At 43.7% G+C, this 27,356-nt stretch overlaps 1 protein-coding gene across 1 annotated transcript in view; it reads left to right on the forward strand.

The window, feature by feature from the left end:
• C6HXorf65 (chromosome 6 CXorf65 homolog) overlaps positions 1-27,356 on the forward strand; it is a 71,909-nt gene that overhangs the window by 17,115 nt on the left and 27,438 nt on the right. Inside the window, exons 3-4 of the mRNA XM_029607962.1 lie at positions 13,748-13,882; positions 15,536-15,604. Of these exons, the coding sequence (XP_029463822.1) occupies positions 13,748-13,882; positions 15,536-15,604 (204 nt within the window). The remainder of the gene's footprint in view (positions 1-13,747; positions 13,883-15,535; positions 15,605-27,356) is intronic.

Here is a 27,356-nt window from a genome sequence, read left to right on the forward strand (position 1 = left end):
CTAGCTGCCTGCCATAGACCTCTGCTTGCCACCAGACATGCCTCATCTATGCCTACTCCGACCAATCTACCTCAACGGATCTCATTGCTACCTGCAGAGGTCCTCCACCTAAGACCTGACAACACCGGTTCAAAGGCTCAACCCGAGGGGAACGTGAGCTGATAAAGGTGAAGATCCGGTTGGGCCTCTAACTCATCTGGGCCCACCTGCCAACAGAGGGGACCCGCAGGGCTCCTCCCTGTAGGTTTTGTCAACCCCATCTCAGCCTAAGCATCCACGAACACAATGCTCATTACGTTTAAGGCATCTTTTTCTTTAGAATCCAACCAGTCACATTATTAACGGTGGTTCCCACATTATATCGTCACAAATCGGGTAATGCGAGACCCCCATTTTTATTTATACAGTCTCAACATCTCATAGCTCATTTGAGCTCTACTATTACACAAGATAAAAGAGGTTATTAGTGAATGGAAAGCCTTAACATCAGAGATCTTAACCCAGATGGAATCATCTGCATACAATACAAAACTTTGGGTAAAATCACCATCTTCACTAATGCACACCAACCCAAAAGAGACAAAGGCAGAGACCTCCAGCGACCCAGTAAATTCTTAATCTTCTTCAAAACAGGCTCAAAACTGAGAGAATATTTTTCTTCCATGGTATGTGCCGGCTGGATGGTTAAATACCACATGCTGTCCAAAGTCCATAATAAAGGAAAGGGACCCACCCATTGTTCTTTTAAAATTTTGTCTAAGAGGAACACTTCTGATTTATTGTAATTAATACGTAGACCAGAAAAAGTCCCAAACTTATTGAATATGTTAATGATGTCCAGAAGGCTAATTAGGATTTCCCACAAATAATATCATGTCATCAGCAAACAAGCTTAACTTTACCATTTTATTCCTTATCTTAATACCATCAAATGTGGGTAATGTATGCCATGTAATAGCCAAGAGCTCCAAAAAGAGAACAAATAACATGAGCAACAAAGGGCAACCCTGCCTGGTGTCTCTGCCCAATATACATTTGTTAGACAATGAGCCGTTGACTAAAAGCTGAAGCACAGGGTTGTTATAGAGAAGCACTCAACTCATGGAACACTGGCCAGGCACACAGGCAGTAGCAGACACGTCACAGGCTGGAGTGTGGGAGGACAGCTTCACTTTTTATTTATTTATTATTATTTATTTAAGGCTTTTATATACTGACTTTCTTGATACAAATCAAATCAACTCGGTTTACAATGAACTAAGCAGAAAATATAATTAACCAATCAACAAGAGATAAAGGAGCATAAAAGTTACATTATAACAAGGATGCCTTAACTTGGAGTAAGAAATAAAGAGGGGGTGAACGAAAAAAATAAATAAATACTATATACAAAAGAGGGGGGCAAGGAGCCAACCTCTTTAATAGATACTATGCATGAAAAATATGGAAAAATTTGTTTACATAAGTGGGTGATGGAACAATTCTTGATCAGGCAATGGGGTTTGTAGTGGGGAAGGCTTGGCTGAACAGCCATGTCTTTAGTTTCTTTTTAAAAGTTATTAGACAGGTCTCCAGTCTGAGGTCTGGAGGCATGGCGTTCCAAATGGAAGGGCCTGCAGTAGAGAATGACCGGTCTCTGATATTTGAGTGGTGCACTAATTTGATTGGAGGAACGTGTAAGGATCCCTTGTAGGCATCCCTTAAAGGCCTGGTCGTCGAGTGCAGTCTGAGAGGATGAAGCAGATCAAGAGGAGTCTGATGGTGGATATTTTTATGAATGATTGTGAGAGATTTATGAAGGATCCAGAAGTTTACTGGGAGCCAGTGGAGATCTTTTAGAATGGGAGAGATATGCTCTCTCCGATTGGTATGTGTCAAAATTCTTGCCGCTGCATTTTGTAGCAACTGGAGAGGTTTAATAGTAGAGGCTGGAAGACCATGCAGAATGGAATTGCAATAGTCGATCTTGGAGAACGGATCTGAAATCGTAATGGAATAGGAGCGGTTTGAGTTTTTTGAGTACTTGTAGCTTGTAGAAGCACTCCTTAGTAGTGTGTTTTATAAAATGCTTTAGGTTCAGGTGACTGTCAATTAAGACTCCAAGATCTCTGGCATGTGATATATGTGGAATAGTTTGTGATTGGTGAAGGATGGGACTGCCTTCTGGAGTAATTAGCAAGAGTTCAGTTTTAGAAGTGTTGAGCACAAGGTTGAGGCTTGATAGATAATGGTTAATAGTTTGTAGATGAGAGTTCCATAACCTGAGTGTTGAGTCCAGTGAATCGGATATGGGGATTAAAATTTGAACGTCATCTGCGTAAATATATAATTTGAGTTTGAGGTTTGAGAGTAGGTGACAGAGGGAGAGTATGTAAATGTTAAACAGGGTGGGTGATAAGGAGGAGCCCTGGGGGACGCCAAAAGGAGCATTAGTATGAGGTGATTCCTTGTTTTTGATTTTTAGCTTATAGCCTCTATTGCTAAGGAAGGATTCGAACCATCTGAGGGCTGAACCTGTAATTCCTATGTCTGAAAGCCAGTTTAGAAGGATATTGTGATTTACCGTATCAAAAGCCGCAGAGATGTCGAGGAGAGCTAAGAGAAACGACTGTTCTTTGTCAAAGCCAATATATAATTGATCAAGGAGTGAGGTGAGGAGAGTTTCAGTATTGTGTTCTTTTCAGAAACCATATTGAGACGTATGTAGTATGTTGTGGTCTTCTAGGTAATTTGAAAGTTGCTTATTTACAATTTTCTCCATGATCTTAGCTACAAATGGGAGATTTGATATGGGGCGGTAATTGTTGAGGTCTTCCGGGTCCAGGTTTGATTTTTTGAGTATGGGTTTGAGCGTGGCCAATTTGAGAGCGTCCGGGAATGTTCCTTGTGAAAGGGAACAATTGATGATATCAGCCAGATATTTGGAGATGTATTCTGGTATGAGAATCAGTAACTTGGAAAGTATTTGGTCCAGGGGGTGGGTCGAAGGTTTCATTATTTTTATCAGGGATTCTACCTCTAAAGTGTGGGTAGGATCAAGGGAATCCAATCTTATGTCTGTGTTTGGTAGGAGAACTGTGTCCAGAAGAAGAGGATTTGGGCTGGTAGGTAATCTGGCCAGGGTGTTGGAGATTTTGTTCTGAAAGAATAAGGCCAGGTCATTGGCCTTCGATTGGGCTGTATCGTCAGGGATAGTAGGAGGAACCGTTTTGGTAAGTTCCGAAACATATGAGAAAAGGGCCTTCGCATCATACAGCATATCATGGATACGGTGAGCATAGAAATCTCTTTTTGTTCGAAGTGTTGCTGATCTGTAATGATGGAGAGCTGTTTTGTATATGGAAAGAGAGAGGGGATTAGGATTCTTCCTCCATTCTTTTTCTTTCCGTCTTAGATTTTGCTTCTGAGTGTGGAGTTCATTTGAGAACCACGGTTGCTTATTTTTTAGAGAAGGATTTATATATTTTTTGACAGTGGGCATAAATCGTTGGCTATCATTTCGGTAATATTTTGCCATGAGGTGATAGCTGAATTGGGATTGGAAAGATCCAAGTTAGAAAGTTTTTTGATCAGGGATTTGCCGAGATCTTCTGAAGGACATGTTTTCCTGTAGTATAGAGTGGTAGGCTGATGAGGTGCAGACAATCCTGTCAATGACCTGAAGGTGGAGTTGATCATAAAGTGATCTGACCATGGGACTGGGAGGCATAAGGGAGGTGAGAGTGGAGTGAGATTAGAGTTTGTGAAGATAAGGTCAAGAGTGTGACCTGCTTTATGTGTTGGTTGGTTGATGTGCTGTTTGAAGCCCATGTCTGAGAGGGCTGATAGGAAAGCTTCACAATTGGACGATCGAGGATTGGCATCAATGTGGAGGTTAAAATCTCCAATGATTATGGCTGGAGAGTCTGGTTTTAAGTATTTGGCTATAACTTCTACCATAGGAGAGGCGTCTTGATCTAAAAGTCCGGGAGGAACGTAGGTGAGGAGGATTTGAAGCGACTTAGATTTGAATAAGCCTACCTCAAGTTTGGGTATAGTATAGATAGGTTATTGAGTGAGGTTAAGAAGTTTTTTTGCAGCTATTAGGAGACCTCTTCCTTTTTTTTTCTTTCTGGGGAAAGAAAGGAGAAGACATCATATATCTGTGTAGGCAATTGATTTATTAAGACTATATCTGAGGGTTTTAACCAGGTCTCTGTGATGGCACAGATGTCTGGTCCGGTATCTAGCAAATGGTCATTAAGGATGTGGGTTTTTTTTGGTGATTGACTGGGCATTGAAGAGTGATAAGATGAATAGAGCCAGTCCAAGTAGTTGTGTAATGGGTGAGATCATTACAGGGGTTAGATTTCTACGAGTTATAGGTTGATATCTTAGCGTTGGCTTCATCTTGAAGCAGGTCTTGTGATGTATTATATGTATTGGGTGTCCTAGTAACATGATAGTACTAGGGAGATTGCTTTGATGGGATTGTCAGCAACTGGTGTCCTATGAAGTTGTGGCGGTAATGGTTTGTGGAAGTATTCTTTGAGGGGGTCAGACTAATATGTTTGGTTGTGTCAATCTTTTGCTGGATGAATGCTGAGGTAGTTGGTTGAATGCTGAGGTAGTGGGTTGAATGCTGAGGTAGTGGGTTGAATGCTGGGGTGGTTGGTAGTGGGTTGAATGCTGAGGTAGTGGGTTGAATGCTGGGGTAGTGGGTTGAATGCTGGGGTAGTGGGTTGAATGCTGAATAAAAAATGAATGTTGGGATAAATGTTGAGAGGATGGTTGCTGTTTCCCCTGCGTGAGTGCTGGAGGGAGGAATGTTGAGAGGATGGTTGCTGTTTCCCCTGCGTGAGTGCTGGAGGGAGGAATGTTGAGAGGATGGTTGCTGTTTCCCCTGCGTGAGTGCTGGAGGGAGGAATGTTGAGAGGATGGTTGCTGTTTCCCCTGCGTGAGTGCTGGAGGGATGAATGTTGAGAGGATGGTTGCTGTTTCCGCTGGAGGTCTTCGAATAAGCTTGGGGATGAAGAGATGCGAGGACTGGCGAGGCAAGCTGCATGTAGTGTTGTGAGTCCTGGGTCCTGGGGTCACAAAGGGGCGCACTAAGGGGCAAGCCCCTTAGGTCGCGCCCCTTCGGACGCGCGACGCCGTCCATGCGCTCTAAAATTTAAAGGGCTTCCGTCTGCCCTCTGATTGGCCGGGTGCCTTACGGTGGGTGTGTTTGTCACTCACCGCGAGGTTTCGTTGTAGAGGTTTTTCTCTTTGGCGTATTTTTCTATTTATCTTTTTCAATTTTCAGGGTTGCCTCCTCTGCACAGCTCCCCGATCGTTTAGGGTTGAGTGGGCTCGAGCCCCGATTGGGCCGTTCGAGCCCCGGCAGAGGAGGTGGAGGCGCTGGCTGGAGCCGGGAGCGTGGTCGAAAAGAGGGACGCTGTCTGTGCGCTCTAAAATTTAAAAGGCTTCCGTCTGCCCTCTGATTGGCCGGGTGCCTTACGGTGGGGGTGTGTTTGTCACTCACCGCGAGGTTTCGTTGTAGAGGTTTTTCTCTTTGGCTTATTTTTCTATTTATCTTTTTCAATTTTCAGGGTTGCCTCCTCTGCACGGCTCCCTGATCGTTTAGGGTTGAGCGGGCTCAAGCCCCGATTGGGCCATTCGAGCCCCAGCAGAGGAGGTGGAGGCGCTGGCTGGAGCCGGGAGCGTGGTCGAAAAGAGGCACTTGCATCAATCTCTTCCCCCATGGGTTGAGCCTTTGGGTTCTGAGGCTGGCAGGACTTAGAAGAATGTCCATAGAACTGAGCAGTAGTCAGAAGGTCAAGGCAGGCATCGGTCTAGCAAGGTCGGAGTCCAGGGAGAGGGTTGAAGCAGGCGGTGGTCAGGCAAAGTCAATATCCAGACAGAGAATCAAAGCAGGTAGAAGTCAAGCACTCGGAATCCAGGCAGAGGGTCAAGGCAGGTGGTGGTAAAGTAAAGTCAGTATCCAGGCAGTACAATCCAAGTCAGGTACAGGAAATCAATCTGAGGAGAACAAGGCAGAGGCAAGAGACAAGGAGGGAAGGACCAAGCGGACAGATAGGAACTGGAGGTAAGGCAAGGAACTAGAGATGAGACAAGGAATAGGGGCAAGGCAACAAACACCAGTGACGAGACGCAGGAGGACCTGTTGCTGAAGCACCTGAATGCTGCATAGCTGGTGTTAAGTACGCGGGGCTAGATGATGTCATCAGAGTGCGCCGAGGAGCTGTTCCTGCTGTGGGCCCTTTATGAAGAGGGCGTACACGCGCGCACATTAGGCAGCTTGGGGCAAGACAGCAGCAGCTTCGGAAGCGTGGACGGTCCGGAAGGTAAGGGTGCGCCAGCCGCGGGATGGGCATCTCGGTTGGTGAAGCATTTCACTTTTACTCAATATTTTTCAGACTCTTCTGAAGAGAAATTTAAAAAATGTAGTGAGAATATAAAATTTCCAAGTATTTCTCCTGAACAGAATGCTTACCTTATAGCCTCTCTTTTGGGGAATCTGAAGTACAGAATGTTATTAAAAGCATGCCAAAGTGTAAGCCCCTCGGGGAGCATAGTTTTGAAACTATGTGCTGCGCTCGCTGCTCAAGGGCCCCGACCTTGATTAGCCACACTCACCTTCCGGCCCGACGCTGCCAGTCTCCTGCTTCCGATGCGGCTCGGACGCCGACACTGCTACTGCCGCCGCTCTCAGCCACTTCTGTGCAGCCCAGCCACTGCTGACGCCATGCTCCACAGCAGGGAGGGCCGCTGCCGACTCCATCTTCCTGCGCCTCAGGGGAACTCTGCCGCGTCTGACATCTCCTCCTCAGCATGGAGGGCCGCCGCCGCCAATATCTCCTCCTCCGCGGCGGGGAGGGCCGCCACAGATTCCACTTCTTTGCGGCAGGAACGCCGCCAACGCTGCTGCTCCTCTCCTGTCCTGCATCGGGCTCCTTAGGCGTACACCCACGCCTCTGTATTTTATTTAAAAGACCAGTGGCAGGAAAAGCCCTGCGGCCCCCAACGGATGATGTCATCAGCCTGCTCCTTCACTAGCCCTATAAAAAGGGTTCAGCTTCCATTCCTCGGTGCTTTCATATCGGATCTTCATGGTCGTCCATGGTTCTTTTATCCAAGAAGATCTTCCGTGGTCTGCTCCTGTCCAGATGGTTCCGAGTTCCTCGTTAGATGTTCCTGGTCCCTGTGGATGTTCCTGTTCTTCGTTGGAGCTCCTTCATTGCTTTTCCGGTGTCCTGATGTTCCATGTTTCCAGCATTCCATGTTCCTGCTGTTCCAGTCCTGGTCCTGATGTTCCCGTCTCCAGCTCTTCGTCCTGCTTTCAAGTTTCCTTCTCGTCCACCTTTCCTGGTATGCCACCGTCATGGTCCATGGCCAGCCCATGGGGGCTGTGTAGGGCACTTCGTGGCTCAAGGCCTTTCTTCATGTCTGCAGCGCAAGTCTCCGGAAGACCCTTGCTCTTAATGTCGAGGTCTGTTCCTGAATCCTGAGTCTTGAATCCTTGAATCCTGTTCCCAGTCTTCGGAGTTCCTTGTTCCTGCTTCCATCCAAGTCCTAGACTCAAGCCAGAGCCTGCTCCACTTCAGCATGGTCCACGACCAGCCACAGGCAGCTGTGTAGGGTGCATCTCAGTGCAGGCCTCTCCTGAATCTTTGTCACGTTTCCAGCTCTAAGTCTTCATCTTCTCGTCTGGAGTCTGATTCTCTTCCGGCGTGGTCCACAACCAGTCATGAGCGGCTGTGTAGGGCACGCTGCGGTGCAGTACTCACCCTGTACTACTGCCTGAATCCTGAATCCTCAAGTCTTCATCTGAGTCTTCCAAGTTCCTCAGTTCCATGCCTCATCATTTCCTGCCCTCAGCCTCCGTTTGGCCTCACACACTCATCGTTCCCAAGCGGCGGGTGCGGAAGGACTACTGAGTGGCTGGAGGGTTACTCTTGAGACCAGCATTGCATTGCTGGGTCTCACCTGTGCGTGCAGGTCCAGTGGAGGTCTGAGCCTGCTTGTTCCAGTACCTATGATGTTCCATGTCTTGTTTTTGGTCCCGCCTTGTTCTAGCTCCAGCCTGTGCTTGGACACTCTCACCTCCCACGGTGTGTGTCTTGGGGCTCCTCCCTGAGCCGTGCCATGGCCCAAGGGCTCACATCCCTCTAAAGAAAGCGACCACACTCCCCCATTCGCAACAATATGATTAAGAATGTATAGGTATTCTGGCTGCAGAACTAACAAAGCTATTTAATGAATGCTTAGAGAAGCAGGATCTACCTCATACTGGGGCGGATTTTCAAAGGCCGGCGCGCGTAAATCCCCGGGACGCGCGTAAGTCCCGGGGCTTTTGTAAGGGGGCGTGTCGGGGGCGGGGCCTACTGACACGGCATTTCGGGGGCGGGCCATGGCGTTTCAGGGGCGGGCCCGGGGGCGTGGCACCGGCCCGGGAGCGTGGTCGAGGCCTCCGGACCAGCCCCCGGGACCGGAGGACGGAGCGGGGCTGCCGGCCGACAGGCGTAACTTTGCCGACAAAGGTAAGGGGGGGGTTAGATAGGGCCGGGGGGGTGGGTTAGATAGGGGAAGGGAGGGGAAGGTGCAGGGAGGGCAAAGGAAAGTTCCCTCCGAGGCCGCTCCGAAATCGGAGCGGCCTTGGAGGGAACAGAGGCAGGCTGCGCGGCTCGGCGCGCACAGGCTGCCGATTTTGCGCAGCCTTACGCGCGTATCTTATAAAATCAGGCGTACTTTTGTTTGCGCGAGCGCGAACAAAAGTACGCGCTCGCGCAACTTTTTAAAATCTGCCCCACTATGTATTAAGTTATTATAACCCTTATCCCTAAAGAAGGAAAAGACCTTGGAATGTTCTAGCTACAGACTCATTTCCTTTCTTAATGTGGATTTTAAAATCCTAAAAAAATTATAGCACGGAGGCTCTAAAAAGTAATAGGAAACATAATCCACCCAAATCAGGTGGGTTTTATTGCATGTAGATCATCTACAGATATTTGAAGAATGTCAGATTTGATATGGGAGACAAGCCTATCTCAGAGACTTACTGGTCTCCTGTCCTTGGATACCAAGAAAGCTTTTGACAAAGTAGATGGTCATTCCTATTTAGAATGATGGGAAAAAAAAAAACATGGTGTGATGCCAAGCTGTCAGAATTAGCCAGAAAACAGACTCCTCACTGGACTGACAACAATCTTTATAAGTAGCTTTATTGTTAAGCAATAATCAACAAAACAGTAGCTGGTTTGAGCATTTCAACAAAAACAATCATAACTAACAGTTCATGTTCTCGAGGTTTCTCTTTGTTCCTGGGCTTCCTTCATCCCTCTGGCCCTGGACTCTTATCCCTGCTTGCAGTGCTCCAGCCTATCCCAGAATCCCTTGCTGGGTTTGGTCTTAAGGAGGACGAGTACAGATAGCTGTACCTGGTCCTTTAAGGTGGTCTGAGGGAGTTCTTTACATGCCCCCTCACACATGGATTCTGTATTTGATTTATCAATTAGATTAAAACAATTTATAGGGAGTTAACATGAGGTGAACAGTGCAAATGACAGGAATCAGATCTGGAGATAGAGAGCGCAAACTTCTTCTTTATGCAGATGATGGAGGATTTGTGTTCATCTCTCCCCCAGAGACAAGAAATAATGCAATCATTTGGAAATATCTCAGGATGTACTGTTAACTGCACACAATCAGAACTGCTAGAACTGGGAAGCTATAGGGGTTAGTTAGTTAATTTACTATATTTGGTAAGACTTCCTTTCTTCCAAGAAAATCTTTACTTTTAGTTTCATTTATTATTAGACTGGCTATATCACCTTTCTTGAAAAAATCAAAGTGATTTACAATAAAATACGAACATATTACATATGTCACAAAATTAATTTTAAAAACTATCATAAAATACAAGCCTAAAAATCAATTAAGCATTTCTATAACATAACACAAAATATCGATAACAGTCATATGTGCTTAAACAAGATCTATAATAATAAAATCATAAAATAACCATCTGAAAATTCTAAAAATTGATTTTATCCAAAATCCAAAAAATGTTAAACTAAAAATCAGAGGGAAAACTAAGTCTAATTAAAAGTTTGGGAGTCAATTTTCGAAAAAGCGTGCAGGTGTCCATGAGCGCACAGTTCCTGGCGCTTGCATATGGACACGGCTATTTTATAACATGCACACATTGGCTCATGCATTTATAAAATATGATTCCTGCGTGCATGTGCATGCTGGATTTTAATGCCACACATGCATATGCCGGCAGGTGTTCTCTCCCAAACGGGGTGGGGTGGGGGTTTAAAAAAATATGCACGGTGACGGAAGTAGGGTTTTCCCAGTTCACTATCCTCCTAAATACCCTTCTTACGTTTTCCCCTCTTCTTCCCGACCCCTAACCTCTCTACCTAGCTAGGTCTAATTTTTTCATTTTAATACTTGCTGCTGTTTCGGAGCAGAAGTAAGTTCCGTGCGCCAGCCAGCTGCCGGCGCATGCTTCCCTTGGACAGGGCTTAATGGCTACTGTCCTGGTCGTCGCCCACCCCTTTTGCCTGGCCTGGCACTTCTGTGCATACCAGGAGATACATGCGTGGCCGGGCCATTTCTAAAATGCGTTCCGCACACGCGCACAGCCCGGGCCATGCACGTATCTCCTGGATTTTATGGGCTTCAAAAATTCAGCCATTGGTTTTTACTCCTTTCCTGAGCTTCATGTAGTTCATCTCAGAGCAGAGGTCTACTGGAATAGCATGCCTTACGACTGAGGCTTAATATGAGAGTGAAGTTCACATTCTCTCCTCGAGCCAGATTTCAGTCAGATCTTGATTATTTGAGCTTTATTTATTTGAGTGTTTTATATACCGACATTCCATGTGAGAATCACTAGATCACAACTGTGTACAGGTTTAAAACTCACAGACAAAGGATGAGTTGCAAAGGCAGGCATGCAGACAGGTAAACATCCAAGGAAACATTCCAAATCTAAGGGCATACTTCAAAGACAGACATATAAGGTGCATTTGTAATCGTTATGGGGGAGATGAGAGTATGGTGTAATGTGCAGGACATAGTTGGTTATCAGAGAGAGGGGGATTTGGTTTGACCAGCTTGTAAGCTCTTAACAAGTTTAAATGATAACTAGGTTGGTCCATGACTGAAGATTTAAAGACCAAACCTAATATTTCAAACTTTATATGGCAGAGTATGAGGAGCCTATGTAGCTTTTCCAACAGTTCTGATCCATGCTCATATTTCCTACAACCTTGCAAAGCAACGCATTTTACAGTAGCTATGCATTTTAGTGCAGCCCCGGGAATAGTCAAGTCTTGATAAGATAAGGGCATGAACTAGGATTTGTAGGTCCCATATCTCTAAGAAGGGCTTAAGACATTATATATACCTCAAGAAAAGAAAAAACCACCATACCAATGAAGATATTTGTTTAAAGTAGTGGAGATATTCCTGGTACCAGAGTTAAATAATATGATTGAAGCCAATGTGATTCTGGTGATACAAAAAATTGTAATCAGTCTGGAAAAATGGGTGGACTTGCCTAGCTCGCTGTTAGGCAGGCTAAAATATGATTTAAATGATCCCACAGGCACAGCTAAATTAAGCGTGTTCTCACTTTCCTTTCTATATCCTGTAAAAATTATTTAATCAAATAGTCTATATTTTAAATTTTTATGGGGTGAAAGACACCCTTGACTTCAAAAAACGGTTTTGTGGGCTCTCTGGGAGAAAGAAGGCCTGGACCTACTGTGCCCCAGGTACTACTACTAATAGGTCTTTTAACTTCCCACCCTGCTGGGTACCCTGTTCAGTAACCCATCACATCCCATTCCCTGATAGAGGCCACTCATGCATAGTGTGCACACCCAATTTCCAATAGTAACCTGCCTATATATTTATTTATTTATTTTGAATTCTTATATACAGACATTCCTGTAAAAAATACAGATCATACCGGTTTACAGTGGAACATGACTGCCGCCGAGGGGCGTTACATTGAACCTTAAACAATTAGAGCAATCGTACATTCGAAAAGTTAGAGATAACATTAAATATTAGAGCATTAAACATTGATTATTAGAACGTAATAATCAATTTTTAATGCGTTTAAACTTATGGAGAAACTCTGGCACAATTGCAAACCATAAGAAACTTAGTGCGGATTAACTGAGAGATTTCAATCCAGAATAAAAATATATAAAAACAATAGACGTGATGCTAGGGTTCTAAGGAGAGGTAGGGGTATAAGGGGATTGAAGGGAGGGAGAAGGGACTGAGGAGCGTGGGGGGGGGGGGGGGGGAAGAAGAAAAAAAAAGGAGGGGGTAGAATCTAGGGAGGAAGGGCCCTGATGAGGCCTGAGTGGGGAGTGCGGCGTGCTCAGATTATCATCACACTTTATATACACAAACAGATTATCTGTTTACATCACACTTTATATACACAAACAGATTATACACAAACAGATTATCATCACACTTTATATACACAGACTACTCCAATCAGTAACCCCACACACAAACACAATCAGACAACCCCCACCTATAGCCTTTCTACTTATGCATATACAGTATGATCTGCTACTGACCCTCCAACTCACATAACTGGTCCATCCCGGACAAGATATCCCCCAACCAATAAGCTACACATATGCACTAAAATACATACGTACACACACACTCACACACATATGTTTTCCCTGTGGGTCTGACTTGGGTTGGCTCATTCTTTGGCCAGTACTAGGGTGGGTCTCATGCTGGGGCCATATCTGAGGATTGTGCAGCTGGCCTTTTTCTTTGGTTGCTACTGTGGCCACACATATTCTGTGATTCATGCTGTGCCTATGGATATGGCTGAACTTCTGTTGTGTCTGTTGCTATGTCTAATAAATATAACATCATATGGGTAACCCACAGGTATAATTCTTATGGATAAATAATATATAAATACCTGTGTATAATTTAACTCTGTTTTATTATTAATCTTTTAATTTAATACACATATACAATCCACAAATTTATGTTAAAACCAATACTATCACTCATACCACATTCACACATGCACAATCACATAACACAGAAAAAATATTGCACCTAATTCTAATACAGCAATTCACCTATTACCAACATATTAAAATACATCCAAAACTGTTACAATCAGATAGCACCAATTTTATGTTATATATTTCATTTGTCATCCAACCCACCCTTATTTCTTATTAGTCTCCCTCTAGATATTCTTTGTTATTAGAAAGAATAATAACAAAGAATAACAAAGAATATCTAGAGGGAGACTAATAAGAAATAAGGGTGGGTTGGATGACAAATGAAATATATAACATAAAATTGGTGCTATCTGATTGTAACAATTTTGGATGTATTTTAATATGTTGGTAATAGGTGAATTGCTGTATTAGAATTAGGTGCAATATTTTTTCTGTGTTATGTGATTGTGCATGTGTGAATGTGGTATGAGTGATAGTATTGGTTTTAACATAAATTTGTGGATTGTATATGTGTATTAAATTAAAAGATTAATAATAAAACAGAGTTAAATTATACACAGGTATTTATATATTATGTTGCTATGTCTAATCACATGCTGTGGATGGGGATATGGCTGGTCTCATACTGTGATTCTGGCTACATCTGACTCATGTTGTGCCTGTGGATATATATAGCTGTGACTTCTCACCCCAAAACAGTATGAGAATATTTTTCTGTTTCTGACTTTTTCCAGACACCATTGATTTGTGTAATGAAGCTGGGGTCCTGAAACTTCTCTTTCTAGCCAGAGACCCTCTGGAGAATGGGAGCCGGTTCTTCACTCCCCGAGGGACTTACTATGTCTGCAAGGTTCAGCGTGGCGAGCCTGGTATAACCATCTCTCTCTGGTCCTGGGTACTGTGAGCAAGAGGCCCTGGGACCCTAGGAATGTGCTAAATGCAAAATCCAGCAGTCAGTCTCGTACAGCTGTGACATTTCACAGTTCTGTGGAACTATAAGTAATAGGTCCTGGGGGATTCCATAGGACACACTAAACCTGCATGATCAAGTCTGTACAGGTGGAGAACTGAAAAGAGGAAGACTTCCCAGAGAAGGGATGTGGGAACAGGCAAACCCCCCCAGGAAAGGATTGGGAAGAGGAATGCCCGCAAGTGGAGGAGATGGGAAAAGAGAAACTAAGTGAAGAAGAAGAGCTTGGGAAGAGGAAGTCTTCCCAGGGAGGGGGCTGAGATCATGTGGAGGCTCCATAGCAAATGAGACTGAAAATGGAGGAAGCTATCAAGAAAGAGGACTGAGATAGACACACACTGGAAGCCTCCCCAGAGCCAGGCAGTGGGAGGAAGTGTGTGTGTGTGTGGGGGGGGGGGGGGGGGGTGGAAGTTTCTGGGTAAATTAAATGAGAGGCTTTCAGAGGTTGACTGTGAGGGGGTGACTGAGATGGGGAGGTTCTTTGGGTATGACTGAGAAGGAGGAGGCTCTTTGGGTATGACTGAGAAGGAGGAGGCTCTTTGGGTATGACTAAGAGGGGATGACTGAGGGGGGTAACAGAGATGCGGAGATTTCCTAAGAAGAAACATAATTGTAGTTTGCTTTCAAAGAAAAGACATATGGATGAGAGGGATACAGAGCCAGTGTAAGAATATGACATGCCCTCGATTAACCTTCAGCCTTGTGCCCTCCACCATCATGCACAGGCCTTATTGGGAAGGAGAGGTCAGGAAATAGTGGCTACAGTTAGCAGCTCTTTTGAGTTTCAGCCATATGTGGGTCTTATTGGGAGGTAGAGGGACAGGACACGGTGGCAACGGAGGCTAATGGCTCTTGTTTCTTCAGCCCTCCTTGGGCCCTACAAGGAGGAAAGGAGAAGTTCAGAAGGCAGAGGCAACAACTTTTTGTTGCTTTAGCCCCGCATGGACCCTCTATGGTGGGAGGGAGGGAGAAGGGATTCAGCGGCAGCAGTTCTATTTCATCAGTCCTACGTAGGGCCTATGGGGAGGGAAAATGGGGCAGGAGACAGATTCAATGGTTGAGTACCACAGTGCTAACACATGTGTCTATGCCACCGTCCTCCTCCACCCTCCCAAATGTTGGCATCATAGGTGTGTGCCTAGTTCGCCTAATTATTAAGCCAGCCCTGGAGAAATGGGAAGAGTATGGGCTGAGTGCAGTAGAGTAAGACTGAGGCAGCATCTCCCTGGGTTGAGGATTAAAAATATAAGGGATTCTCCCTGGGAGTGGGAAAGACAAGGGTGTGTATTCTCTTAAGGTGAAACAGAGAGGGAAGACGTGCTTCTGGAAATGACAGTAATGGGGAGGTGGATGAGGAAAGATGTGCCTCTAGAATGTCTCATTCAGCCACAAATTCTCACATTTTCTGTGTTAGGAATTTTATGCCACCTATTGTGTATTTTGAATTTAACGTTCTATAATTTGTTATATTTTGCATGTACCACATTAAGAGATTGCTATTGTCAGTGTGTTATAAATAAACCAATAAATTGATTTTATGATTCTTCCACAGGGACCACAAATGAGAATACGTATGAAGCAATTTACCCCCTCCTGGAAAATCCTGATCCAGACCTTTGTGGTAATTATCACTCCTCCACGTATTACCTCACCACTGCACCACTCTCCCCTCAGAAAATCTAGAAGGGTCACTTTTACTGCAGCACCCTGATCTATTCCTCTGATCGCCTCAGCAAACAAATCAATTACATTTGTTTGACAAGATTTTCCCCTTCTGAGCCATGTGCATATGATCCTGTAGTTTGCTAGATTTAAGATACTGCACTATTCTGTCCTTCAGTAGTGGTTACCTTTCTCACCGATACTCTGTAGTTTTCCATTCCCTGTACCTCCTCCCCCCCCCCCCTTTTGCAGAGTGGTGCTCCATCGCTTCTTCTCTAGTCTCTTGGAACCTCTCCTATTTCAAGTTGTGCATAGCTGTGAGGGGTGCAGTCAGTTATCTTCTTCAGTATTCTAGGATGTACCACATCAGGCCCTATAGCCTTCTCTGCTTTCAATTGTGCAAATACATTGAACACTACCTCATGGGTAAACGGCCCTCTATCATCATCATCGTCTATTTATATTCATACTGTTCCAAACAGAGAACTAAGAGCATGCTACAACCAGTATAAGAACTGTCAGGTACAGCACATAAACAGTGCAGAACAGAACTTATACTCTCTTCTAGCATGAATACTGAACAAATTACTCATAAATGTATATTCTCTGTGGTAAATGGTTTCTTCTGCTTCTCCACTTTGATTCTTACTCTTCCCCTTTTGCTTGGCCTCTTTTCACTTATACATCTAAAGAAAGCTTTATCCCCTGCCTTCATTGATTGGACAATATATTCTCTGAGCATTTGCCTTTCTAATTATCCCTTCCTGTCTCCTTTTGTTTCTCCTGGGAATTCTGCCTGTCTGCCTCTTGTGGGTTTCTGTTACCTGAATGTTATCATTTTTGCTCTTACTTTTGCTGATCATATCCTCCATCTCTCCTCTCTGGTATACATAGTTAGGACCTCAAGTCTCTTCTCATATGTCTTTTAATAAATGTGAGGTCTATACTGAAAGAGAAAGGACTTGATGATCTAACTATGTATACACTAGAAGAGAGAAGAGGCAGGTAAGATATGATACAGACAATTAAATAGAGACAGACAATAAAATAGTAAAAAAAATTAATTAAGTTAACATATTTGGCAGCACAGTAATAATGTGAGAATTCAATTACCCCCAATATTGACTGGATAAATGTCACTTCAGGACATGCTAGGCAGGTCAAGTTTCTAGATGACTGCTTCATGGAACAGCTGATCCAGGGAGCTATATTGGACCTAAGAGGAAAGCAGGAAAAGGTAATGGTAGCGGGGGCCACTTGTCAGTAATGATCATAACACAATCAAATCTGACTTAATAACTGGAGGGAGGACATTATGGAAAACTACTGCTCTAGCATTTAACTTTCAAAAGGGAGATTGATAAAATGAAGAAAAATAGAAAAAAAAACCACAAAGGGGCAGCTACAAAGGTTAAGAATTTACACCAGGTGTGAATACTGTTTAAAAATACCACATTGGAAGCCCAGACCAAATGTATTCCACATATTAAAAAAAAGCAGAAGGAAAGTGAAATGACTGCTGGCATGGTTAAAAGTTGAGGTGAAAGAGGCTATTATAAAAAGAATAAAAAGAATAAAAATGAAGAAAATAGAAATAAGCATAAGCACTGGCAAGTTAGATGTAAAACATTGATTAGGCAAGCAAAAATAATTTAAAAAGAAACTTGCCATAGAGGCAAAAATTTCATAATATAAACTATTTTTTCAAACCTTCATTATTCATTTAAAAACAAAAATACAGGAACACCTTTGCAGAGAAAATAGGGCCTCATTTACTAAGCATTTTTCTATAGAAACAGAATGGGAGAAAAGCCTTAATAAATCAGCTCCATAGTTTACATTAAATCCCCCCCCCCCCCAATTACCAAGATAGCATCATTATACCATGCATGTTTAAATAATTTACATTCTCAGAATAAATCAATTAGCATATTACTGAAAAATAGTCAAGCAAATATGTTTGTAAAACAAACTCAGTACAGCTCTCCTCAGGAATCAAAAGGTTCCTTGCTTGAGGGATCATAGAAGTCATGCCACACTTCTTTAAAAAAAAAATAAAAAAAGTCATACTTCTTTAAGTTAAACATTTTACTGTTAAATGTTAAAAAAATTGGCAATTTATGCACTCTCAGCTTCTATTGTGCTACAGTAGGTCTATCAGACATTGTCCAGCATGCTAAATTTTTTTTATCATAAAAACTTTTTCAAATACATCTGTAGCAGGAAATCTGAGAGGGAATCGGTTGGACCATTAAATGATCATGCAGAAAGAGAGACACACTTAGGGATTGATTTTAAGACCCGCGTGCGTGCGTTCCCAGCGCACGCTCACAGACGCCCTGACTTTGTAACATGTGGACGCCGGCGCACTCATGTTATAAAATCTGAAGGCCATGTGCGGGCAGCCTGCGACTTGCACGTGCAAGGGGGGGATTTTATAATGCAAAGCACTGTGATGCGAGTAGGGCTTCCCCAGTTCCCTATACTCCATCTAACTTTCCTACCTTTCTCCTTTCCTCCCCGACCCCTACTTAACTCTTAGAATTATTTTATTTTTTACCTTGCTGCTCCTTCAGAGCAGCAGTAGATTCCATGCACCAGCCAGCTGCCAGCGCGCACTTCTCTGGGACAGCGGCTAATGGTGCTGTCCCAACCCACTCCCGCCCAGGCCAGTCCACTGGTGTACCCCTTTGGAGAGGCCTGGCACTTTGGCATATAATGGGGTTTACGATGTGGCTAGGCCCTTCTGAAAATGTGCGCAACACGCGCAAGGCCCAGCCATGCGTGTAGTCCCCCGTTTTTACGTGCGTGGCTCTTTTAAAATCGGGTCGATAGGGAAGACAAGGCGGATGTTAGGGAGATACCAATGTCAGAAATGGCATTTTTCTGAAACTCTTTATTTAATAGAGGACAGCATGACTTTTGCAATCAACAAAAAGGCCTAGATTCATCAAAAAGCTATAAATATATCGAAATAGCGCCCGCGATAAAAAAGGGCGCATGGTTAGGCTAATTTCCCTGCTCCCGCATCGCACAGGTAATTTCTGCAAGCTGCGATAGATTTATCATACCAGCGCTAATTTTCATATCTCATGCTGATTAATTCAAGCAGGCACGTTACCGACTGAAAAGGTTTTTTTCTCAAATGCCGTTTGGGCAGGAGAGAGAGAGAGAGAGAGACTGAAAGAGAGATTTTTAACTTGGGTGGGTTTTTGGAGGTAGGGTAGGTCGGGGGGGCAATTTTACATACACAGTCAGAGGTACGAACAGCAAAGTTGACATCACTGAAGATTTTGTATCATTTGGAGCGATGAAAGGTAAAAGAGGAGTTGATTTGTGCAATGTACTCTCAACCTAGCTTGATATACTCTCTACCTTGCTTCAATCAAGCTAGGTAGAGAGTACATTGTACAAATCAACTCCTCTTTTACCTTTCATCGCTCCAAATGACACAAAATCTTCAGTGATGTCAACTAACAAACATCCTAAAAGAAGTTATACAAATATCCAAGGCACTAGTATACACCCCTCTACAAAATTACAAAGCATCTTTTGTAGAATCCCAGTAGCCACTCCATATCTTATCGTACATAGTCATATTATGCTTTAAAAGAAAAGTAAGTTTCTTAATCAAGGCAATATCATGTATCTGTCTTTTTCAGACTTCTATAGTAGGGGCATTCTTCTACATCATCGCCACAATAAGCCTACCCACATGAATTACTTGGTTTGGCAATAATTATTTTTGCAGTAACCAAGCGTTGATCCCCCGTCTCCCCAGGAGGCACAATTCCAGAGTAAGCATGTGGTGTCCACACAGTATTCTGGTGAGCACACTGCCTAGACTTTTTGAGAACTCCACAACTTTTAGACACGTCCACCACATGTGATATTATATTATGAGACATTGAGCCCACAACCCCGCCAACAGGGCCTACATGCTTTGTCAACAGATAGATATCCCATGTGCATCTCTCCAAATATATTTCCAATCCCCTGCCACCAAATTTAGGCCAAGATTTGTGTTTCACTGATTACTTAAGTGGTGAATCATCCACTAACATTCTCCCCAAAATAGCTTTACAAAACAGCGAAATACTGCAACATAAAATAACATCCGTCAGAAATATATTCTCAAATTGGGTTGGCAGCATAGGTTCCCACCCCCTGATGAGTGCGCGAACATCTCCACTATCCGGTCATAGAAGACCTGAGAGTCTTCTCCAATCTCATATGGCAGCCTTAGACCTGAAAATGACTGCATCTCCATGCTATCATCTTCCCACAGCTGCCCCACAAATTTCAGACCTGCCCTCCACCATTCCGCCACAGCACTACTAAAAGTGTGCACTGAGAGAAAGGGATTGTTCCTCAAGGGAGAGATGGATGAAGTAGTAAACAACTGTAGCCTTAGTATCTTACGCATCATACCCCACAGCTTTAAAGTATGCTGTACCATGATACCCATCCCATTAATTTTCTGTATTTGCAGAGATGCTGGTGGAGACAACAGCAAGGATGCCAAGTCCAAACCACCCACTGGATATGATTCTAGGGAGTACCAAGGCTGCGAGCTGTGACGATGTAACTATACTAACGATCCCTGAAAGCAGGCCCCCCCAATAGTAAGCCTGTAAGTTAGGGAGGTCCGTCCCACTTTCCTCCCCGGGCCTCCACAAAGTATGCATTTTAATCCATGGTGTACAATGATGTCAAATAAACTTTGAGAATAGACTATTAAGAACAGAAAAAAAAAATCTGGTAAGTAACAAGGCTCATGTTGAAAAATGTACATAAGCTTTGGTAGCAAATTCATCTTGAGGATACTAATGCGTCCAGCCCAGGTCACAAATTGGTCATTCCAATTTAATAGATCCTTTTGTATTTTACTGACCACTGGGGCAAAGTTAGTACCATAAAGAGTACCCAAATCCTTAAGGCACAAATACTCCCAAGTAACATCCCATTCTGTGCCACCTTAAACGATAACAGGTATTCCTGAATATCTCCCAGAATTGCAGCCCCACAGGGAAGATTTCTGATTTGCTAATACTTATTTAATACCGGAATGTCTGCCATACTCATTTAGTAGACTTAATAGTCTTGGACCAGGCCGCCTTGGGTTTGTCAGGAAAAGCAAGACATCATCTTCATACAGCGAGATAACATGTTTTTTTTTACCATTTACACAAATCCCAGATATCCCTTGGTGCTCCCTGACCCTTTCCGTTAGCACCTCAATGACCAAGTCGAACAAAAGAGGGAATAGTGGACACCCTTGTCTGGTGCCCCCATGAGAGGAAACAATTCAGATTTATATCCAATCATCAGAACCCAAGCCTTGGTATTATGATCTAAAGCTTTTAATCAAGTGCAGAAATGTTCTGGGAACCCAAACCTTTCCAGGACAGAAAAGAGGAAAGGCCTCGCACCCTTTCAGAGGCTTTTCTGCATCCAGAGAGACCACAAGACCCTTAATTTTATCTCTCTTAGCCAATGACAGTATGTCAAATAGCCAGTGAGTATTAGCGATTGACAGCCAACCTTTGATAAACCCCATCTGGTCTGGTTTTCTTAAATCCCCCACCACCCTCTCCATCCAGAGCTGTAAGACTTTGGCCAGAAGTTTTATATCAGCATTCAATAACGAAATAGGGTGGTAGGAACCAGGATCCAATATATTTTTCCCTTTCTTATATATGAGCATTATTGTGGCCTCCAACAGGCCACTATCCATTTCAGGGGCAAGCTACAAATGATTGAATAAAGCACAAAGCGGGAGTACCAGCTCCTGAGAATATATTTTGTAAAACTCAAGAGCAAATCCATCTGGTCCAGGGTACTTGTCACTGGGCCACTCACCTACGATCTTCTGTATTTCTTCCAAAGTAATGAGAGCTCCCAATCATCCATGTTGTATTTCTGTAAGCTCTGGCAGAGTAGTTTCATTCAGATAAGCTAAAATCTCCTCTTTGTTACTCCCTTTAGTGGCCATATATAAGTCAGAGTAAAATTCTTCAAACACATGGTTCACCTCCAGTAACTGATGAGTAACAATTCCACTCTGCCCCTTGATACTGTTAATGCATGTCTGCTGTGTTCTTTTTCTAAAAGCTCTCACCAGCAACACCCCTCTTTTACCATGTTCATATATTTTTTGTCTAGCATACTTAAACGACTTCTCTATCCCAGAAACCTGCAGAGATTTTAATTCCCCTCTAGATTTCTGAAGCTGTTGATAAATTCTAGAATAGCAGCAAGAGGGGGGCTTTCCAGTCTTTTGCATTGAGTGTCACATGTATGATTTTTTACCCGCCGGTGAGAGATTGTATGTGTGCACTCGGTGCAAAGAACTCCTGGCTCTCAGGGAACGAGTCCGATCTCTGGAGGCTAGAGTAGCAGACTTGGAGGAGCTGAGGCACACAGAGAGGTACATTGATGAGATCTTCAGGGACATAGTAGCCAAGTCCCAAATCCAGTCTGGCAGCCCCAGTGCTGCCTTGGATCAGAAAGGTCTCCCAGTAGGAGAACATCACTCTGGTGTAGCAGGAAGTGATCCTATAGCAAGGACCTGCTCTCCAGGTGATGTATTGTCCTCTCGCACTGAGGACAAGTCTCCCAGGGCGACTGCCCAGGAGGGAACGTTAGGCCGGACATCATAGTTGGTGATTCAATTATTAGAAACGTAGATAGCAGGGTGGCTGGTGGACATGAGGACCGCCTGGTAACTTGCCTGCCTGGAGCGAAGGTGGCAGGCCTCACGCGTCACCTAGATAGGATTATAGACAGTGCTGGGGAAGAACCGGCTGTTGTGGTACATGTGGGCACCAATGACATAGGAAAATGTGGGAGAGAGGTTCTGGAAGCCAAATTTAGGATTTTAGGTAGGAAGCTGAAATCCAGAACTTCCAGGGTGGCATTGTCTGGAATGCTTCCTGTTCCACGTGCAGGTCCCCAGAGGCAGGCAGAGCTCCAGAGTTTCAATGCATGGATGATACGATGGTGCAGGGAAGAGGGATTCAGTTTTTTAAGGAACTGGGGAAACGTTTGGGGAAGGGGGAGACTTTTCCAAAAGGATGGGCTCCACCTTAACCAGAGTGGAACCAAGTTGCTGTTACTAACTTTCAAAAAGGAGATAGAGCAGCTTTTAAACTAGAACAAGGGGGAAAGCCGACAGTCACTCAGCAGTGCATGCTTCGGAGAAATGTATCCTTGAGGGATACTAATGAAACAGGAGAGTTAGGGCATCCCAACAGAGAGGTTCCAATAAAAGCAAATGTAGTCCATGTGCCTATATGTAAAAAATCACCAAAGCTAATGACTTCCAAATTATCCCTAACAACTGAAAAGCAGGTTGTTAATACAAACAAAACACACACTTTGAAATGTCTGTATACCAATGCCAGATGTTTAAGAAGTAATATGGGAGAGTTAGAGTGTATAGCAGTAAATGATGAGATTGACATAACTGGCATCACAGAAACTTGGTGGAAGAAGGATAACCAATGAGAAAAATAGTTAGAAAAAAACTGAAAGGTGCAGCTGCAAAGGTTAAAAGTGTTCAACAGGCATGGACATTATTTAAAAATACAATCCTAGAGGCGCAGTCCATATGTATTCCGTGCATTAAGAAAGGTGGAAGGAAGGCAAAACAATTACCGTCATAGTTAAAAGGTGAGGTGAAAGAGGCTATTTTAGCCAAAAAAACATCCTTCAAAAATTGGAAGAAGGATCCATCTGAAGAAAATAGGATAAAACATAAGCATTGTCAAGCTAAGTGTAAAACATTGATAAGACAGGCGAACAGAGAATTTGAAATGAAATTGGCCATAGAGGCAAAAACTCATAATAAAAACTTTTTAAAATATATCCAAAGCAAGAAACCTGTGAGGGAGTCGGTTGGACCATTAGATGACAGAGGGGTTAAAGGAGCTCTTAGGGAAGATAAGGCCATTGCAGAAAGACTAAATGAATTCTTTGACTCCGTGTTTACTAATGAGGATGTTGGGGAGATACCAGTTCCGGAGATGGTTTTCAAGGGTGATGAGTCAGACGAACTAAACGAATTCACTGTGAACCTGGAAGATGTAGTAGGCTAGATTGTCAAACTAAAGAGTAGCAAATCACCTGGACCGGATGGTATGCATCCTAGGGTTCTGAAGGAACTAAAAAATGAAATTTCTGATCTATTAGTTAAAATTTGTAATTTATCATTAAAATCATCCATTATACCTGAAGACTGGAGGGTGGCCAATGTAACCCCAATATTTAAAAAAGGCTCCAAGGGCGATCCGGGTAACTATAGACCAGTGAGCCTGACTGCAGTGCCGGGAAAAATAGTGGAAACTATTCTCAAGAACAAAATTGTAAAGCATATAGAAAGACATGATTTAATGGAACATAGTCAACATGGATTTACCCAAGGGAAGTCTTGCCTAACAAATCTGCTTCATTTTTTTGAAGGGGTTAATAAACATGTGGATAAAGGTGAACCGGTAGATGTAGTGTATTTGGATTTTCAGAAGGCGTTTGACAAAGTCCCTCATGAGAGGCTTCTACGAAAACTAAAAAATCATGGGATAGGAGGCGATGTCCTTTCGTGGATTACAAGCTGGTTAAAAGACAGGAAACAGAGAGTAGAATTAAATGGTCAATTTTCTCAGTGGAAAAGGGTAAACAGTGGAGTGCCTCAGGGATCTGTACTTGGACCGGTGCTTTTCAATATATATATAAATGATCTGGAAAGGAATACGACGAGTGAGGTTATCAAATTTGCAGATGATACAAAATTATTCAGAGTAGTTAAATCACAAGCAGACTGTGATACATTGCAGGAAGACCTTGCAAGACTTGAAGATTGGGCATCCAAATGGCAGATGAAATTTAATGTGGACAAGTGCAAGGTGTTGCATGTAGGGAAAAATAACCGTTGCTGTAGTTACACGATGTTAGGTTCCATATTAGGAGCTACCACACAGGAAAAAGATCTAGGCATCATAGTGGATAATACTTTAAAATAGTCAGCTCAGTGTGCTGCAGCAGTCAAAAAAGCAAATAGAATGTTAGGAATTATTAGGAAGGGAATGGTTAATAGAACGGAAAATGTCATAATGCCTCTATATCGCTCCATGGTGAGACCACACCTTGAATACTGTGTACAATTCTGGTCGCCGCATCTCAAAAAAGATATAGTTGCGATGGAGAAGGTACAGAGAAGGGCAACCAAAATGATAAAGGGGATGGAACAGCTTCCCTATGAGGAAAGGCTGAAGAGGTTAGGGCTGTTCAGCTTGGAGAAGAGACGGCTGAGGGGGGATATGATAGAGGTCTTTAACGAGTAGATGTGACTCGGTTATTTTCACTTTCGAATAATAGAAGGACTAGGGGGCATTCCATGAAGTTAGCAAGCAGCACATGTAAGACTAATCGGAGAAAATTCTTTTTCACTCAATGCACAATAAAGCTCTGGAATTTGTTGCCAGAGGATGTGGTTAGTGCAGTTAGTGTAGCTGTGTTCAAAAAAGGTTTGGATAAGTTCTTGGAGGAGAAGTCCATTAATGGCTATTAATCAATTTTACTTAGGGAATAGCCACTGCTATTAATTGCATCAGTAGCATGGGATCTTCTTAGAGTTTGGGTAATTGCCAGGTTCTTGTGGCCTGGTTTTGGCCTCTGTTGGAAACAGGATGCTGGGCTTGATGGACCCTTGGTCTGACCCAGCATGGCAATTTCTTATGTTCTTATGTTCTTACAGTGCTATATCAGGGTAAAAGTTATATCGCAATGATAGGGAGGATCAACTTGGTGGGGTTGTGGCACTTTATGTCCGGGAGGGTATAGAGTCCATCAGGATAAAGATCATAAAAGAGATTAATGCTCAGTAGAATCTATATGGGTAGAAATCCCATGTGTGTTGGGTAAGAGTATAGTGATAGGCGTATACTACCGTCCACCTGGACAAAATGGTTAGACAGTTGATGAAATGCTAAGAGAAATCAGGGAAGCTAACCAATTTGGCAGTGCAATAATAATGGGAGATTTCAATTACCTCAATTACACAAAGACACACACAGAGTATGTGTGTCTGTGTCAGAGAGAAAGATACGTATACATACTCTCTCTCACATACAAAGGGGCCGATGCAATGCAGTGAGCTCAGCCGAGCGCACTGTTTAACCCGCTGTTGGACGCAGGTTAAATAGGCGCTAATCCACCCCCTAATGCAATAGGGGGATTAGCGCCTATTTAACACGCGTCTGACGTGGAGGAAATGAGTTAGTGCTCATCACATGCAAATGCATGTGAATGAGGCTATTACTCATTCACTCCAAATGCAAAAAAAATAAATGTGCGTCTCAGACACACATTTATCGCTCAGCTATTAATGCCTGCCTGGAGCAGGCATTAATAGCTGAGCGCACTGAAAAAAAGTACAGAAAAGCAGAAAAAACTGCTTTTCTGTACTTTATTAAAAGTTAAAAAAAAGAAAAACTAAATCTCTACTGGCTGCTTTGAAGACCGACGCTGATATGCTCGGCGTTGGTTTCCTAACCAGCCGGTTGCAGTAATGAAAACCGATGCCGATGAACTCTGTGTTGGTTTTCATAACCGGCTGACTTGCTGGTTCCATAGCCAGCTACTTCTCTCAGAGCTCAGTACAGTCACCTCAGACAGAAGTCTCCTCAACACTGCTTAGGCACTTTCTCCTGGCTTACCCCATTCGTTCCTGTTCCTGTAGCTTGCCTCCTCTTCTCCACAATGCTCCCACCATTCTAGTGCATTCCCATTGACTGCAGACTACACAGTCTGCTGCTTTTATGGTTCCCCAGGCTCGGCTCTGCCTACCTACTCCAGGGGAGTGAGCACCAGAAGTGACCCATACTGTTCCCTGGGCTTATAAAAAAAGAAAATTAAGCTCTGAACAAGACTGGGCAGAGCCACTAACCCAAAAAAATAGCACAGCTCCAGATTTAATACTGCTTTCTCTTGTGGAGCCAGTGCAGCCAGGGTTGGTATAGCAAATGTTGCTTACCTGATGTAACAGGTGTTCTCCCAGGACAGCAGGATGTTAGTCCTCACAAGTGGGTGACATCGAGGATGGAGCCCAACCACGGAAAACTTCTGTCAAAGTTTCAGGAACTTTGACTGGCCCCTACTGGGCATGCCCAGCACGGCACCAACCCTGCAGCCAGCAGGGGTCTCCCTTCAGTTTTGTTTCAAAGCTACAGGCAGTGCTGAAAAGATAAATAAAAACGAACCCAACACCGCGGGGCGGCGGGCGGGTTTCGTGAGGACTAACATCCTGCTGTCCTGTGAGAACACCTGTTACATCAGGTAAGCAACATTTGCTTTCTCACAGGACAAGCAGGATGGTTGTCCTCACAAATGGGTGAGTACCGAGCTGAGGATGTCCTGACTTGCACCAAATGTACCCAACGGCGTGCAACAGGCACAACAACTGGGGAGGAATTTGGTAAGGACATCCGCACCCTACTGGGAGGTGGAAGGGTGTTACATCAAGTTGGAAAAAGGTTACGCAAGACAGATTGGCCGAAGATGGAATCTTGTCTTCCAGCTTTATCCAAACAATAGCGGGCTGCAAAGGTATGGAGGGAACTCCAGGTTGCAGCTTTGCAGATGTCAGGAAGCGGCACCGATCGAAGGTGTGCTACTGAAGTCGCCATGGCCCTCACAGAGTGTGCCTTAACACG

This window comes from Rhinatrema bivittatum, chromosome 6, assembly GCF_901001135.1.
Source record: "Rhinatrema bivittatum chromosome 6, aRhiBiv1.1, whole genome shotgun sequence".
NCBI lineage: Eukaryota > Metazoa > Chordata > Amphibia > Gymnophiona > Rhinatrematidae > Rhinatrema > Rhinatrema bivittatum.